General features: G+C 42.6%; 1 protein-coding gene across 1 annotated transcript; it reads right to left on the bottom strand.

The window, feature by feature from the left end:
* Positions 1–307: 307 nt before the first annotated feature.
* On the bottom strand, positions 308–15,099 carry LOC104963198 (junction plakoglobin-like). The gene is made up of 8 exons (XM_010791764.1): positions 14,954–15,099; positions 4,252–4,301; positions 3,214–3,378; positions 2,872–3,116; positions 1,870–2,108; positions 947–1,148; positions 577–721; positions 308–441 (listed from the first exon to the last, which is right to left on the bottom strand). The coding sequence occupies exons 2-8, from the start codon at positions 4,262–4,264 to the stop codon at positions 332–334; spliced, it is 1,119 nt and encodes a 372-aa protein (XP_010790066.1). The 5' UTR covers positions 4,265–4,301; positions 14,954–15,099; the 3' UTR covers positions 308–331.
* Between the last annotated feature and the right edge of the window lie 352 nt (positions 15,100–15,451).

Here is a 15,451-nt window from a genome sequence, read left to right as displayed (position 1 = left end):
NCAAGAGTATCCTTTGGTGCATTTATGTCATTGTACTCCAATAATAAAATACATAAAGAACAAGGCAAGGGCTGCACGATATTGAAAAAAACTGACATTGCGATAGCAATGTCAGTTTTTTTCAATATCGTGCAGCCCTTGCCTTGTTCTTTATGTATTTTATTATTGGAGTACAATGACATAAATGCACCAAAGGATACTCTTGCCTGGACATTGAACATTTTTCCTGCGAAAAATTAGCTTTCTTGTGTCTCAGCAGCATATCATTTTCAGTTTCATCAAAACAGAGAATTATTTTAGAAAGAACAACAAAGTAGAAGTGGGTGTGGACTCATACCTGCTTTGTGGCGGCATCAGAAAGGTTCCTGAGCGTCCACAGACAGTTCTGCATCAGACGCTGGCTGGAGCCTTGGAGGTGATTCCCCAGAGCCTGCATCCCACCTGCAGGGAACACACAGGTTAGATCCCTCAGCAACATCTCATTATTGTTGTCTTCATGAAGCGCTGACATAAAGTCCCCACACCTGTGCGCCTACACACAGGTGTGCGTCTACACAGGGAACATGTGTTACATACCAGCCTCTACAATGGCGGGTTTGTTGCTGGGGCACACAGAGAGCACTTTCAGCACACGGCTAGTGGTCCACAGCAGCTTCTCATAGTTGTAGTTTCTCATGATGTGAACGAGACCCTCTGGACCCCCGTTGGACAGAATGATCAGCTGTGAGAGAGGGGGGGATTGTGTAAGCGAACAAAATCTGACAAAAGCTGTTCGGGCAGATCAGTAAATCATCACCGCAATAACCACACCTAAACCTCACCGTGCCAGCAGTTCTGTTCACATGCCACACCCAAAACAGAAACACATCGCCAAACAAGCCTAGCAACTTCTCAGGTTACAGAACTTTGCAGGTATGAAGTAAGATATGTACTGGCTAATACACACCTTGCTCTCCTGGTTGCCGTAAGACAGCAGCTGCAGACAGTCCGTGGTGATGGCCAGGAACTTGGGGTTGCTCTTCTTCAGCAGGGGAACCATCTTCTGCAGGCCGTCGGCCAGACGGACGGCCATCTTGGCTCCTTCCTGGTGCAGCAGCAGGTTGTGCAGCGTGGTGATGGCGTAGAAGAGCACAGACTCCATGGGAGAGCTGAGGGAGGGAAACAGAGGGGTTAACGGTGTATCAAAGACGGAAAGGCTTGTCCAGTGGCCGTACGTAAAGGATAAATGTCCTACTGTTAGATAAAATATCACTTCCAATGTAATGAATAATTGTAAGTAGCTTTGATGTTTACTGTCCTCCTATTGAACCTCATTTTGTCATACTTCATTGTGCAATCTCATACATTGTCCATAATGGCAGTCAACACACTCACAGAATATGCTTGAACGAGATTAGACAGTGGCAGAAACAGAAGGTTCTCCACGAGAGAAAAGGTGGTATTTGGACAGGAGGATCATGAGGCTATTTCTGATGTCAAAATTAGCATTATTTGTATTCTATAAGGGTTTTCTTCTGGTAAAGTCAGTACAAAATTGTGTTGTGTTAATTGTGTCTCTTCTATATCTTTAAAGTCATCTTTGGGTACTTTACAATGCAGTTCAATGTCGGTGTTTGCATATTTGAAAAAGGATTTGGTTAAAAAAAAAAACTTACAAAATGGAAACATTTGCTTTGAATCTCATTTGCCAAAACCAAAAAGGTATTTTCTAAATCAAACAAAAAAGTGTTTTAGGAAAAGTTTACTTTGCATACCTGAAATCTAAGAAAATGTACATTTTTGCAACATATACTAACATTGAAGACAACAACGAGGGTCAAAGTAATAAGTGACTGAAATAACACCCATTATCTCTTTGTCTGGGCGTACCTGAGCATTCGGACCAGGGCGGGGATGCCTCCAGACTTGAAGATGGAGAGCAGACCCTCCCTCTGGTGGGACAGGTTGTGGAGGATGGAGGCTGTGGCCTTTGCCGTCTCCATGTCGCTGGTGTTCTGCATCGCCCGCACCACCGCTGCCACCATCTGTGGGGACTGCATCATCGCACGCCGAGACGCCTCCTTGCGTGTCAGCTGGTTGACGATCTGGGCAGCCTTTCCGACCACCACCTGAACAGAGGGGAAGAGTTCATTTTTATTATGGATGGAAAATATTCCAGGCAATTAGAAGTGTCTGATTTCAATGCTAATGCTATTAGAAATTTGAATTAAAAATGATAACATTCTAAACGATGCCTTCAAATGACCATCACATTTTTTCTAAATGACGAAATATTTGATTTTCAATAGCAATGATAATAAAATAACCATTTGTGTATAAATTACTCAACCGATGTTAACTTGAATTCATAAGGAAAACGTTGTTTGTCTCACATCCCTTCACAATGAAAAAAATTAGTAGTCTTGATGAATTTAAATAAATGTGTGCAGCTACAAAAAAACATCTGTGTACATACTCTCAAATAACTCAATAGCTTTTTTCATTTCAGTATTTTTGAAGCGTTAAGCTTTTACAACACAAGCATCATAAATAGCAAGATTTTAGCAAAAATGCTTGCGTTGGTGAAGAAATGCGTATACAATTGAATAAAGACCTTTGGTTAACCGTTTTTAGACTCTTTGTTCATCGTTGAGGTGAGTTTGCTAAAATAATTGTACATAACACAGGCCTTGTAATTGATACACAAATGGTCATTTTGCTGGTTTAGATTCCTTTAAACTGAAAATCTGCTTTAGTTGGATTGAGGAATAGCTATTTGCAGTTAATGCATTGATAATACATTCAATTGGACTCATTAGATCTTTAATAATGTAATAAACAATATGGCATTTGACCAATGCACTTATTCCAGGTTGACTGTGTGACGCTCACCTGGTCCTCGTCATTGAGCAGCTTGGTGAGCTCGGGCACGGCGCGTGTTGCCAGCTCGGCGTCGTCCTGGTAGTTGATCAGGTGGATGATGGCCATCTTCAGCATCTGGGAGGGCTCGGCCAGCCGCTGGACGTTGGTCATCTGGGACGGGTCTATCTGAGTGGACACGATGGTGGTGCCTGACTCTACTGTCTCTGGGAACATCGCAGCACGCACACGCTGGGCTCTGGTGAAGTGAGTATCCACTGAAGAGAAGAAGAGGATACATAGGTGATGAGATCACAGGCTACATGTGATTGAGGAAAAGCATCATGCTGGGTTAGCCCTGGCTCATTTTCTTACCGGGCTGTTCCGACATGACGGTGGTGGTGGTCGTGGTGACGTGCTTGGAGGAGCTGTAATCGCCGTCGTCTCTCACTGTAGTAGCTCCAGACTGGATGCCCGAGTCGAGGCCATACATCGTATCTTGCCACTGCGTCACCTTTGACGTGCCATCGGCCTCATACACTGCAGAAAGGGAAACATTGTGGGAAGTGATGGTTCAGATTAATTTAATAACATGTTTTATCATCATGGACAGAGGGTTTTAATGAAAAACATTGCCAGTGTACCACGGTTTAATTTCTGCATCAAATTAAAAAGGAACCCTGCTGCAAAAATAACCTTCCGTTGTTGAATGTGATAAGGAAGTGACCTCAATATAAAACATCTGAAAACAATAGTTGGAAGAAGGAAAGGTCATGATCAAAGAAACAAGTCTGCTTTGTAAAATGAGGTGATACAGGCAAACAAATTCACTTGAAAATGCATGTAGGGCTGTAACTACTGATACTATTAATCATCGATTAGTCTGCCAATTATTTCCTGATTAAACATTTAATTGTTTGATCAATAAAAAAAAGTCAGAAAATATTGTAACATGTCCATTGAAGTTACTCAAAGCTCAAGCTAATATCTTTAAATGTATTTTACGACCCGTCCACACAGCGGCGTGCGTTGAAAGCTTCACCATTCACTTTGAATGGGGTGACGTCACTTTTCGCCAAACTGCATTGTGGGTAGCGAAGCGGAGCTTTGCTGGCGTGGCTCGCTGGAAAAGTTGAGCAATGTTCAACTTTTGAAGCCTCGGCAGAAGCGTCAGCCAATCGAATCATATGCCAGTACAAGCTCTAGCCAATCAAACCGCTGCTTGTGTGTCAGGGGCGGGAGATTCATGTGTCAAATAAGCGATGATCAGTGAGCAATTATTTCTCTTATCGACTAGTTTAAAAAAATCTTTAAATCACTATATATTTATTTGCAGAAATGTGGGAAGATAAAATTAAGACTAAAAGACACAGACTTTCAAATGTTTTAATAGCTGAATTGTGAGATACTTACTATGCATTGCCATCCTTGCCTCCAGTATTCGTCACAACGATGGAGCGAACCTGAAACACAAAAACAGGTAAATATGAGAGTCATATCTTTTTCTATAACAAGGATTAACTTTACACGCCTGCCTCTCCCCATTAATACATTAATATTCCAGCAAGGTGTCTGCCTCCTCACACAATGCTGTCATTCGGTTTTTAAATGCAACCCGAGTATGGCAGTTCAGCAGATGACCCCCCCCGCTCCCTGCCGTGCACCCTGACCTGAAGATGACAACACGGAGCGGCAGCAGAGGCTCATGGGAGAGGGAGGCGGAGTGGGCAGAGAGACAGCTGTAAGTCAGGAATGCTAGGCAGCCACAGTGACCTTTCACCCCGGCCCCTGCCCATATAGCTGTGGGAGCAGCCTGCTGCTGACGCAATGAGGAACCTGCTCGTCAGGTTTCTACACCGCTGGGAGAGTGCGTGTGTACAGACAGTGAGCAAGCTCCTTTTCTCACACCAATAAACCTCTTTAAGTTCCTGCAACTTGACATTTTACTTCCGTTTGTCTTATGTCCAATTCTACCATCTGTAAGACTGACCTGCCTCCTGGGTCTTTTTTATAGGCATCTCGTTGAGTTTTAATTAAACAGTGCTGCAGATTGCGTAACGGCCACGCTACTTGTTGGTGCAAGTTTGGTCTGCACCACCTAACTTCTAATACAATTCTTCTCGTTACATTAACTCATGTATTCAATCCTCACCAGGATATCTTACTGTATCTCTTTTTTAACCACGCTTAAATGGGAATGTACTTAAATGCATGCAACTCCGATGCAAAGTGCGAATCCCAGACTTGTAAAGAATATTCAGTGAAGATAAGGCAAACCATGTTGTTCCTTTAGGAAAATATGTCACAAAAATGTGATCAAACATTTCTACCTTTTAGCTGTAACTAAATGTAATCGCCATGTTTTTTTTCACACAATGTCCTCTTCTCATGTTCTAATCGCCTTAAAATGAAGACAATCCCTAGACATTGTTATAAGGGCCAAAAATACCCTGTTATGTCAGACCATGTTTTGTGGCCTGTCTGCAGGCTGAATGTCACCCAACACATAAACCCTCTTCTCATCACAGAGAAATCTGCATTCCTAATGGCCGCCTGTCTCTGGGTGCAACATATATGACAGATGCAGTACAATGCATCCACTGTGCCGGTCACAAGTGTTTTCAGATGTCTTTCGGTAACTGACAGGATGTGTGTCCGTGTGAGTCTTTGTACTGTACATGTACAAGTTTGGTATTTGCGGATTTCTGCAGGAATGCTCTTCATGGTCAACAAACAAAAGGCTTCAACATAGACTGAAATGTTAGAAAGGTGGCCATGACAGCTTACAACATGATTCCATGAAATAAGCGTCTACAGTTATGTTCCTTCTTCAATTCTCAATAAAACAGCTATCAGAGATACCTCAACCAAGGCCTGTAAAAAGGCCTTGGCTGGTACCATTCTAAAAGAGGAGAATTGTTTTTACGACTTCAGTGTGCTCAAGAGCTTTAAGTTATAATATGGAAACATCATGTAGGCTACAAAGAAGAGGTGTTGTCTTTTATTGCTCCGAGCATTCAGACAAAAAGTGAATGGGAGTTTCAGAGTTGTTGCTCAGACTAGTTGGGCTTTTATCATTGTGCGTTACCCATAAAACAAATGTGTTTACACCACATGAATGAAGCACACTTATTTCAACTCCTATATTGAATGGGTTGTTGTTACTTGTCCCTGCTACACCCTTCCACCAATGAAAATCAACTCAGTAGTGTTTTCATAAACTTGCCAACTGACAGAGGTAATAAAAAGTTCAGGGATATTAATCCTAACGTCAAGCTGCTGTGTTGCACAAAAAGAGCCATAAACCCCCAAATGACCACCTTTACCTGAGCTTGCATGCAAACTCCCTCACGGTAGCACAACCTAAAGGTGCAGTAAGGGCTGTAATCAGAGTTGATCGATGGGTTTGGAGGACAGGAATTTGTACAAAGCTGAACGGCTTGGTCCCTCAGCATTACACTGGAACTCTTCATGATGTTAGGCGCCACTCCCTAATCTTTTTTGCCCTCTGGGTTTGCGTAAGGACGTGTTGTGTAATGTTCAGTACCTCGGCTAGACCCGCCCACTTGTTCTCCCCTTCGAGCTGTGGTGGAAAACCATGACAATAAGTGTGTGCTCTGCATGTTCCTCATTAGGTTGTCTGTCCTCTCTTTGATATTTGATTAGGCTAGACAAGTCCCCACATGGTTTTTGGGCCTGCGTAATTACAATATGCATTTGCTCTGAATATGTTCTTTTGGTACCTACATGTCCACTTATCTAACGCTCCCTTCACAGGGTGCAGCAGAGAGACTTTCAGCAGTAGCCAGTCTGGCACAAGATCCTGCAGGACCAGGCCCCAGAGGTCTGTCTGAGCTTGCAGCTACATGCTACCTTCCCCCCAATGCACTGACTCATGAGACAGAAACTGTGCTTACGGTGTATCTCTAGTTCTAACTAAAAAGGTGTGGCCTCTTTTCAACCGAAGCACGGAGGATTGTTCATCAAGATACTAAGCAACTGTATCTATCCAATCAAAAACACACTAAATCTGACACACCCCAGATTTAAGTTCAGCGTAATAAATGATCTACTGCTGAAGGCACACCAATATAAAAACAAAGCCTGCATGACTTTCTGTTTTTCGAGCTTGTACACAGCGTGTCTCCACAGAGCTTTCCTTTTCTTTGTAAATCAGGGGCAGTGTTTGTGTAGTCTTTTTTTCCCTGGGCGAGGCAGCGGGTTCATCCAACTGTTGCAATGCCGCGACACGCCCTGCATATCGCCTAGGTTACCGAAACTCTGCTCAGGCAATGTACTGTGGGGGTATTTATCTGCTGACCCATCTGATGTTTGAAGCCATGCTGGCTGGTTGGCTGATAAGTGCTGTTGCCTGCTGAGTTTTTTCCTCATCATTTGGTTTTTTCTTTCCTTCCCCGCAATGCTCATGACTTAGCTCCAAGCCACGAAAGTGGAACAAGATAACTCAAAGCTTTGATTTAAAAAAAACAAAGATTCAATTTTCTTTTTGTATATGTAAAACTGAGTGTCAAGGCTTATTTGCCGATCCCTCCTCCATTGTTCAGTATGACTAAAAGCCGTTGCTTGTATTGTGTACTTCTGACTGGACTTTGCTCTCTTCCAGTTAATGAGTGATGCATCCGTTCACTTTCACTGTACATTGCTCCATAACCGTCTTTACCACGACACAAACGCTCAAAAACATGGAAGCTGCACTGTTTACTCTTCAAAGACCACCTCTTACACACATCAGTTCCCACTATCTGTGTGGATGACTTTAGAGGGCTTCTTTCTAAAAAAAACCTGCACAGTTAAGCAGGAATGTGTGTACAGTGAAAGCTGCCAGTGAGCGAGTTGCGACAGAATAGCAGAGATGGATACTGTTGAGCACCCGATGTTGAAACGCTGGTGTGACATTCCACACTGATGTAGTGTATTCATATGTTCCGTGTCGACGCGTAAATCTTGCGCTGCAGAAAGTGCACGCTGTTTCACCCCCCTGACACTAAACTCTTGTAACCTCCTCATTACTCACTTGTATATCCCCGAAACTAATAAGATACTATGAGCAAAGGTCTGCTCCGACAATGGATGAGCAACTCTGTTCTCAATCATGAGAAACTATTCACCCCCCCCCCCGCCCCTCAGGCAAGTCAGACAGGGAGTGCCTCCCCAGCAGTGACAGGCTCCCAACAAGGGTGTGGCAGCAGAGTGTGTGGGTGTGTGAGTGAACAGGGTGAGGCTGAATACACCTAATTGCTAAAGGAGGTAAACTGTAGATTCTGACACGTAATTCTCCTCAGTAAATCATCTCAATGATTAAGAAACTATGTAAAAAACTCAAACTGCAAAACACTCACAGATTTGTTACTCTGCTGGCCTAAGCTGCTCTTTGCATCACAGCAGGAATGATTCGGGTCAGGGAAGAGGCCCAGGGGGCTGGAGATCTACTCTGGTTGTATCCCAGAGTGGCTCCGAACATTCATTACAGGGTTTGCAGTGATTTGTTATCCAGCCTCATGCCTTTTAGGCAGGCAGAGGTGTAAATAACATGCCACCGGGCTCTTCTTCTATGCGCTGGTGGGCTTTTACATGCCTACTTGTGAAGATAAAGCCGGCACACAAGTGTTGAGTTATAGGTCCATGTTTTGGTAAATACTCTTATTGATAAGTTTGCCAAGATATAAACGAAACATTGATACCACTCTTACATCTGTCATTCAAGCTAGAACTAGTAGATAGTTAGCATAACGATTAGAAACAGGTTTGTGCAGCTTGTGAAAACAAAATACACCCAAAATCACCTAGCTTAAACCCATTATATATACTTTTTTAGTTATATATGTACAAAATACTAAAACCTCAATGAAAAAGTTCTGTACAACTACAACTTCTCATTATTAAAATCAAAGCTAAGCTAGCTACCACCCCGTGGTAACTTCATATTTATTGTGCCAATGAAAGTGGTATCAATACCAACTCTCATCCAAATAGAAAAGTGTTGCATCCTTTATCCCACTTCTCAAACAAAACATATTTTGTGTCTATGTTGCAAATACTCATCCAGGTCAGAACATTACGACTTTGTTGTAGAAACATGACCTCATCTGATGGTCTGTGATTTCTAACATGCTTGCTCATGTCATGTTTTGACTGACATGCAAATAAAGCAGATTATGTTTTCCACACATCGTAAAGCTTCCTGCACCATCTGCACAGATCAACTGTGGGCTGCTCCCACATGCACACACCCTTTCACATGTATGTCCCCTGATGGGCAACACACACTCCTCTCACTCCCCAGATGACTTTAACACAACACTGCACTCACACAGCCCAATCCTCCTGACAGTAAAGGGCCAGTGCAGCCAGCTGAGCCTCCTCACTTGACATTGCGCTCTCTGTCTGCATCCCCAGAGTGGGGTCCAGCTGTCCCGATGGGATACAGCTCTACACCGCCAGCAAACCTTCCTGGCCCCCAAACCCCAAGTCCAGTATCCCCCACTCCTCCAACAATATCCGTTATGGCAGTGTACTGGAGGCAGCAGGGGCTAACTGTTTGTTATAAATCAATAAAGAGAGGATGTGAAGTGGTGCATACCTAATGGATTTATTGTGGTGGGTGACAGGAAGTGGCGGTCAACATTATCTGACTCACACACGGCTGGGCCTTCTGGTCAGAGAGGGGACGTTTATGAGGAGATGCTGTACTTTCACAGCTGTTCCTCCATACTGTAAATAGATATCAAGGCAATCACTTTATGGACTTATTGTACCATATATGGACATGGCCTAAACAAATAAATATGATATTAATTATCAACGTACGATATTGGGAAATGATGCTCTTAATCACTTTAACGTTAGATTTAGATAATATAGAGATGTTATCTTAACATACGATTAAAGGATATGATGACCTCAACCATTTTTATGTTTTTTACTTTATATGTACATGATCTTTTTCAGACCTTAATATTATTTGTTGTTTTATTTTGCATGTTTCTCCCATACATTTTAGCCAACATGATAATAAAGAAAAATAAAGACTTTTTGCGTGTTTATTATTTGATTTTTTTTTTATGTAAGGTATTTAAAAAGAATGAAATTCCAATTCCCATGTAAATTCTTAGAAATAATTTGTCGTTATATTCCCATCGCATTAGTGGAAAAATGCTCAATAATCAAATGTATTTCAGTTATTTCTGGGACGATATATTGTCCAACTAAAGTAGTTAGTAGATGCAAAACTATTGTGTATTGTGTCCTGCGCTGAGTTCAGGAACAACACCGCTTCAAGTCCAGAGCTGTCAATTGAGTGGAACAGGCAGTTGATCAAATCCAGACCATAGCAACATCACAGCATGCCAGGAGCCCCACAGACAAAGAAAAGACAATGTTATACTGCTGCTGCTGCGCACTTCAGCAACACACAAAATGATTTTCTCTAAAATGTGCCTTCCTTGCCTGGTCTGGAAACATTCCCAACAACACAAGTCGGCCACAGCCAGCATGCCAATGAATAAAATAAGCAGCGGAATGGATAATGGCCCTAGATCTGTCGGTTGATTCATTGCAGCTACTTTAATTAGTTGAATTAAGCCAGTGGATGCAGTACTGTGTGTGTGAGGCTGTTTACTCCCTGTGGGATCTCACAGTGAATCAAAGGAAACGTGAGCTGTCTCGGAGGAGGTGCCTAAGTGCAGAGGGGGATCACATTACATAAAGCTGACATAGAAGCAGAGAAAGAGTAAAAGGGGGTGTACCCCTTTGTGACAATAAACACTCATTTGGAAGGCCCACAACAAAAGTTCACCAAACTGTCCATCGCATATCAGACAAAGTGGGAGGAACTGAAGTCGGTCCAAAGATTATCACAAGAACAATAAATACACCATAAAGATATAACAATCGAATGGCTTCATTTCCTCATTCTTTCAATTTAAATGCATTATGTTAAGCCCAGTCACTAGAGTAGGATAGTTTTGAGCAAAGTGATTTGGTCTTACAGTAAGCAGGATGCTGCCGCTCTCTCCATGTTGTTTGGGACGGTAGGAAGGAAGAGGATGAACTTAGTCTTTGATACAGCACAGAGAGCCTCTGTGTTACTTTGTTTGGGCTAGAGAGGAAAAGAGTAGCCGCATTGTCCCATTGACTGCTGTCACAGTGACAAGGAAACCGGTTCTCAAGTGTCCCCACTGGATGCATCCAAAAAGGCTGAAGCACATCAAGACGGCCCTGTGTGTTCACTGGACAACACCACGTCCAAAGCCCCGTTTAAAAGGCCTGACAGGGTTTTTATTTGTGGACTGCCACTGACTGCTACGCATCGGTGTGCGGCTGAGCACTGAGGAGATGTGACAGATGATTAATTTTTCAGGGAGATTAGAGGCACGAGGGAGCGGGAGGGGGCTGCTTTGGAGAGAAGGGCAAAAGTCTAAAGGGACCCTTAAGAATACAACGCTGACCTGGAAGCAGTTCAAGACACGGTTTGCTTTCTTTATGAAAACCACATCTAAAAGCAACATTAAGCTTAAACCTTCCATTTTCCGATTTGGAAAGAATGTTATTCCAACTATTTGTGTTTATGAACGTTTAGTCTGAATGGTAAAGCAACTTAAAGAGAAGATGCGTTTTGTTTTATTCCGTGTTTAAACAACATGATAGTTGTTTCTGATCTGTTCCTAATTGAGAGGGTATTTACATTACGTTTCCAATTTGGGACCCAAACTTCAAACACCACATCTATGCTGCACATGTTAACAGAAGCAAAACAATCCTTGAATTTGCCGACGGTTTCTGATTCGCTCCATATTTAGAAAGATACTCTTTACTAGGCCCATGCTTAATCCTGACATCAAGTTTCTTGAAAATTGTGATCGTCATTTTTTCCTAAACCTGCTGACAGACATAACAAACATACGGACAAAGCGGGCCAAAACAAAACCTCCTTGGCAGAGGTCAAAAGAAACATCAAATCTAAATATTTGAAGAGTTGAGCTAGCATTGTAAAACATTTAGTCTGACAACAGTCATGTCATATGTCGTTCTCTTGGTGAAAACCTTTTAAAACAAACGGGAGGAATAAAACGAAGGAGGGACAAATGGTCTTAAACACCCATGCATATTTTAGTTTATCCAATGTTTTGTAAAGTATGCACAGGCCCCAGGGTTGCACAACTTTCTCAACCCAAGAGAGCATGAAATCCTACAAAAGCCACAAAACAAGAATAACAATCAAGCTATGAGATTATTACTCAACAGCGACAACGGCATGCTAAATGTTCTTCAGTGAGATGTTGACGTTCAAAATGTTGCATATCGAGCTTCCCTGGTGATTCTGTTTCAACCACACCCAAGCTGTCCTCAATCTCTCATAGAAGTGTAATTAAGGGACAGTGAGGAGGAGAAGAAGAAAAGCAGACACCACAGGACTCATCAGAGTCACTATGCTGAGAAGTACGACTCTGCCAAATCAACCAACTGTGAAAACTTTGTCTTTTGAGTCAGCGCTGGAATCCATTTCCCTCCCTCCCTCCCTCCCTCCCTCCCTGCTTGGACACGGCTTGGTTATGAAAAAATTATCAAAAGGTAATAGATTCATGAGGAAAGCAGCAGGGTTCTATTTCCAGCATGTCCTTAGACTGATGCATGGGTGTTTTGGAAAGATCTTTGAAAAGACTTGAAACCTGGCAGACATTCACACAGCTTTTAAGTGCGACTGATGGGAAGAAACAGCCATTAGGCCTTCGACATTTTAATGAAGGGACATTTTCTTGTCCTCGTTTTATCCAACCAAGGGAACTGTTGGAAGGTAAATAATTTATTTTGGTGAATGTCAAGGGTATGGTTCGGCTGGGCAGTGCCAGCTTTACTTACTCAGCATTATACTGTGCTCTACTAGAAGTATCTGACTTTTTGTATTCGGTCACAGCTTTAGCTAGTTAATAATTGTATTCATCCTGAACAAAGAGACTCAACTTTCTTTAGCTTGACAGCATTGTCACGTGAAGATTTCCTCTGAAGCCCGTGAAAGTTAACCCCAAGAAGGTTTTACTGCGGTCACAACCCCCCTCCCCTTTGACTGCAACCACAAAGACCCCTATCGTAGCTGATAGGAAACGCTATCTCTCTGCGTCCCCTTCTCCATGGGAACAGTAAAACACAGAGGCAGGGTGCTATGCAAACAGAGCGGGTCACACAACGTGCGCTCTGAGTGGCTGTAACTGAGCCGCTGAAAATTAAGTCCTCAGTCAGGCACCGCCGAACAGAGACGAGGGAAGTGAACCAACAGAAAAGAGAAATGCTAAACAAAGAGGTCATGCCATACGGTAATCCCTTTTGCAAATTGTAGACCTATATATGCACTGAAGGATCTCCTGGCCTCTTGCTCCTCTAATGTAGGACAGTATCAGGGAATTAAGCAGGAGGGGGGGGGGGGGTGGATTATCACAGTGCCACCGCAGCTGTAGCTACGACATCTACAGTAAGTCGCCCCCCCCTCTTCCCACCACCCTCCTCCCTGAGGGCAGACAGGGACGGCTTTCCAACCAGGGTGCTATCTGCAGCTGCACTGGATGACAAAGACCCAGGGCAGGCTGGGGGGGGCTGAATGGCAGGAAGTTTTGGCATTCAACCTGACACACATTCAACAGCCTCAGCTGGACGTGTTGGGCTAGAACCAAGTTGGATGCTACAAACTTGTTTGGCACTTTCCCATGGAGTTACTCGCTGGTTATTCCAACAGGACAATAGATAATGTGATTAGTGTTTAATGGTGCAAGAGAGAGCAAAGCTGTTTAACTTCTCAATCTAATGTGCCCCGTGTCTAATTTGACTAACATGTAGTATATTTTGGGGGCTGTGGACACTGCCAATAATTTAATCACATAAGACAAAAGCCGATGAGATAAAAATAATTTAAAATGGGTGCTGGGTGAGGACACTAAAATTGAAAAAGATCCATCTTGTCATGCAGGTGCATCTGCAAACTACTGACATCATGGAAGATTTGGCAACACCTTGAGACATCCCTGCTGGCATGATCCTCTGTGTGGGAGTGGATGGGCACTATAGTAACATTTGGATATGATTAATTATTCACTGTCATATATTACAGATTCCAGGGAACAGGAACTTACGCCCCCATGCAAAATGACCTCATTGCAGTTTTTAGGCTACTGTTGTTTGAGTTCAAGAACAATGATTGTTATACTACATTAAACTCCTAATTAACCTAAATTATTAAATGAGAGACCTGTATGGGTGACATGACATCTTAATATGTACTTGACTGTTGTAATCCAACAGTACAACATCGAAATAAAAGTTATTTTACTTGTCTTCAGAGGACTAAAACAACTACATTTAAGGGATTGGCACCATTTCACCTTTGACACTTTTAATTAACAATTTGTCAAAGGACTCATCGATCATAAATCAAGCTGTTGACTCGATTAATCACATCATGTCAACTACGTTTGTTTTTCTGAGAAAGCTGGAACAATAAAAGCGTTGTTGTCGGTTTGCCAGCGTGTTAAGTGTCCATACAATGTTATCTGTGAGATTGATACAAACTATGTAACCTCTAATTAGATAATAACTCTAATGTTGTCAAGAAAAAGCTAAATGTTTGGCAAAAGCCTCTTCACCTGCCTCTCGCGCACGAGGGTACACGCACGCGCATAATTAGACACCACTAGTGGGACTCTATTGACAAGTGACGTCAAGTTGAATGATCGATACTGGGGGCAAAAACATCGTTATGACTATGCAGAACTGTCAATTTGATAATAAAACAGTAAAATTACATGTTTCATGAAAGAAAGCAAACTTTTGGGGCCTGGGGAGCTCGCGCTTCACTCAAGCGGTATCAGTTGGCAGTATCGTCTAGTTTGAGGCATGCGGAAATGAACTCCAAATACATGATTGGATTTTCACCAAGCTAAGCAAAAGATGAACAATGTAATGAAAGATTATTCCACATGAGCATTCACGCCTTTTAAGCACGATGTAGACTTATTTAACACACGTATTCACACTGAAAAGAACCTCGTCGGTGACAAAGACAATATGAGCAGCTGGAGAAAGTGAACCCAAATTAAGAGCATATTACCTGTCGAAACACACGGAAGCACTGTAAATTATTCCAGGTCAGGGACTCGTTTTCTTCAGGAGGAACACTTTTTCTCCTCACTTCTGTCCGTGCTGCTGTTGCTGCTGTTGCTGCTGCTGGCCGACAGTCCTCTGAACAAAAATGAGTAAAAGCAGCGTCACCTCAGAGCAGACTCCGCCTCCTCCGCTGACCCCACCCTGCCACAGGAGGCGTGACTGCCGGGAGGAACTGCAGTCAATAAAATAACAGAACATTTGAGTTTACCTACCAACAATTGCCTTAGGACATGTTGCCCTTTGTAATGATGAAGTGAATCAAATTAAAAGCATTTTCCATGTTGTAGATTTATGATATGTTACCATTTTCAAAATATAATTTAAAGCGTTATCAAGCATGTCTAAAATGTTAGGACATTTAATGTATCCATGAACATGTTTGTCAAATTTGCATACACACAATTCGTGGTAGCCTAAAAATGTTTATAATAGTTTTGACTGT

This window comes from Notothenia coriiceps, unplaced genomic scaffold (genome assembly GCF_000735185.1).
Source record: "Notothenia coriiceps isolate Sejong01 unplaced genomic scaffold, NC01 NC01_scaffold00035763, whole genome shotgun sequence".
NCBI lineage: Eukaryota > Metazoa > Chordata > Actinopteri > Perciformes > Nototheniidae > Notothenia > Notothenia coriiceps.
Note: the sequence above shows the minus strand (reverse complement) of the source record. Positions and strands in the feature narration are given on the sequence as shown.

Coding starts and splice junctions, on each gene's coding strand:
- LOC104963198 (XM_010791764.1), bottom strand. Junction 2,109..2,871: donor TGCTCAATGACGAGGACCAG/GTGAGCGTCACA, acceptor CCCTCTGTTCAG/GTGGTGGTCGGAAAGGCTGC. Junction 722..946: donor ACGGCAACCAGGAGAGCAAG/GTGTGTATTAGC, acceptor CCTCTCTCACAG/CTGATCATTCTGTCCAACGG.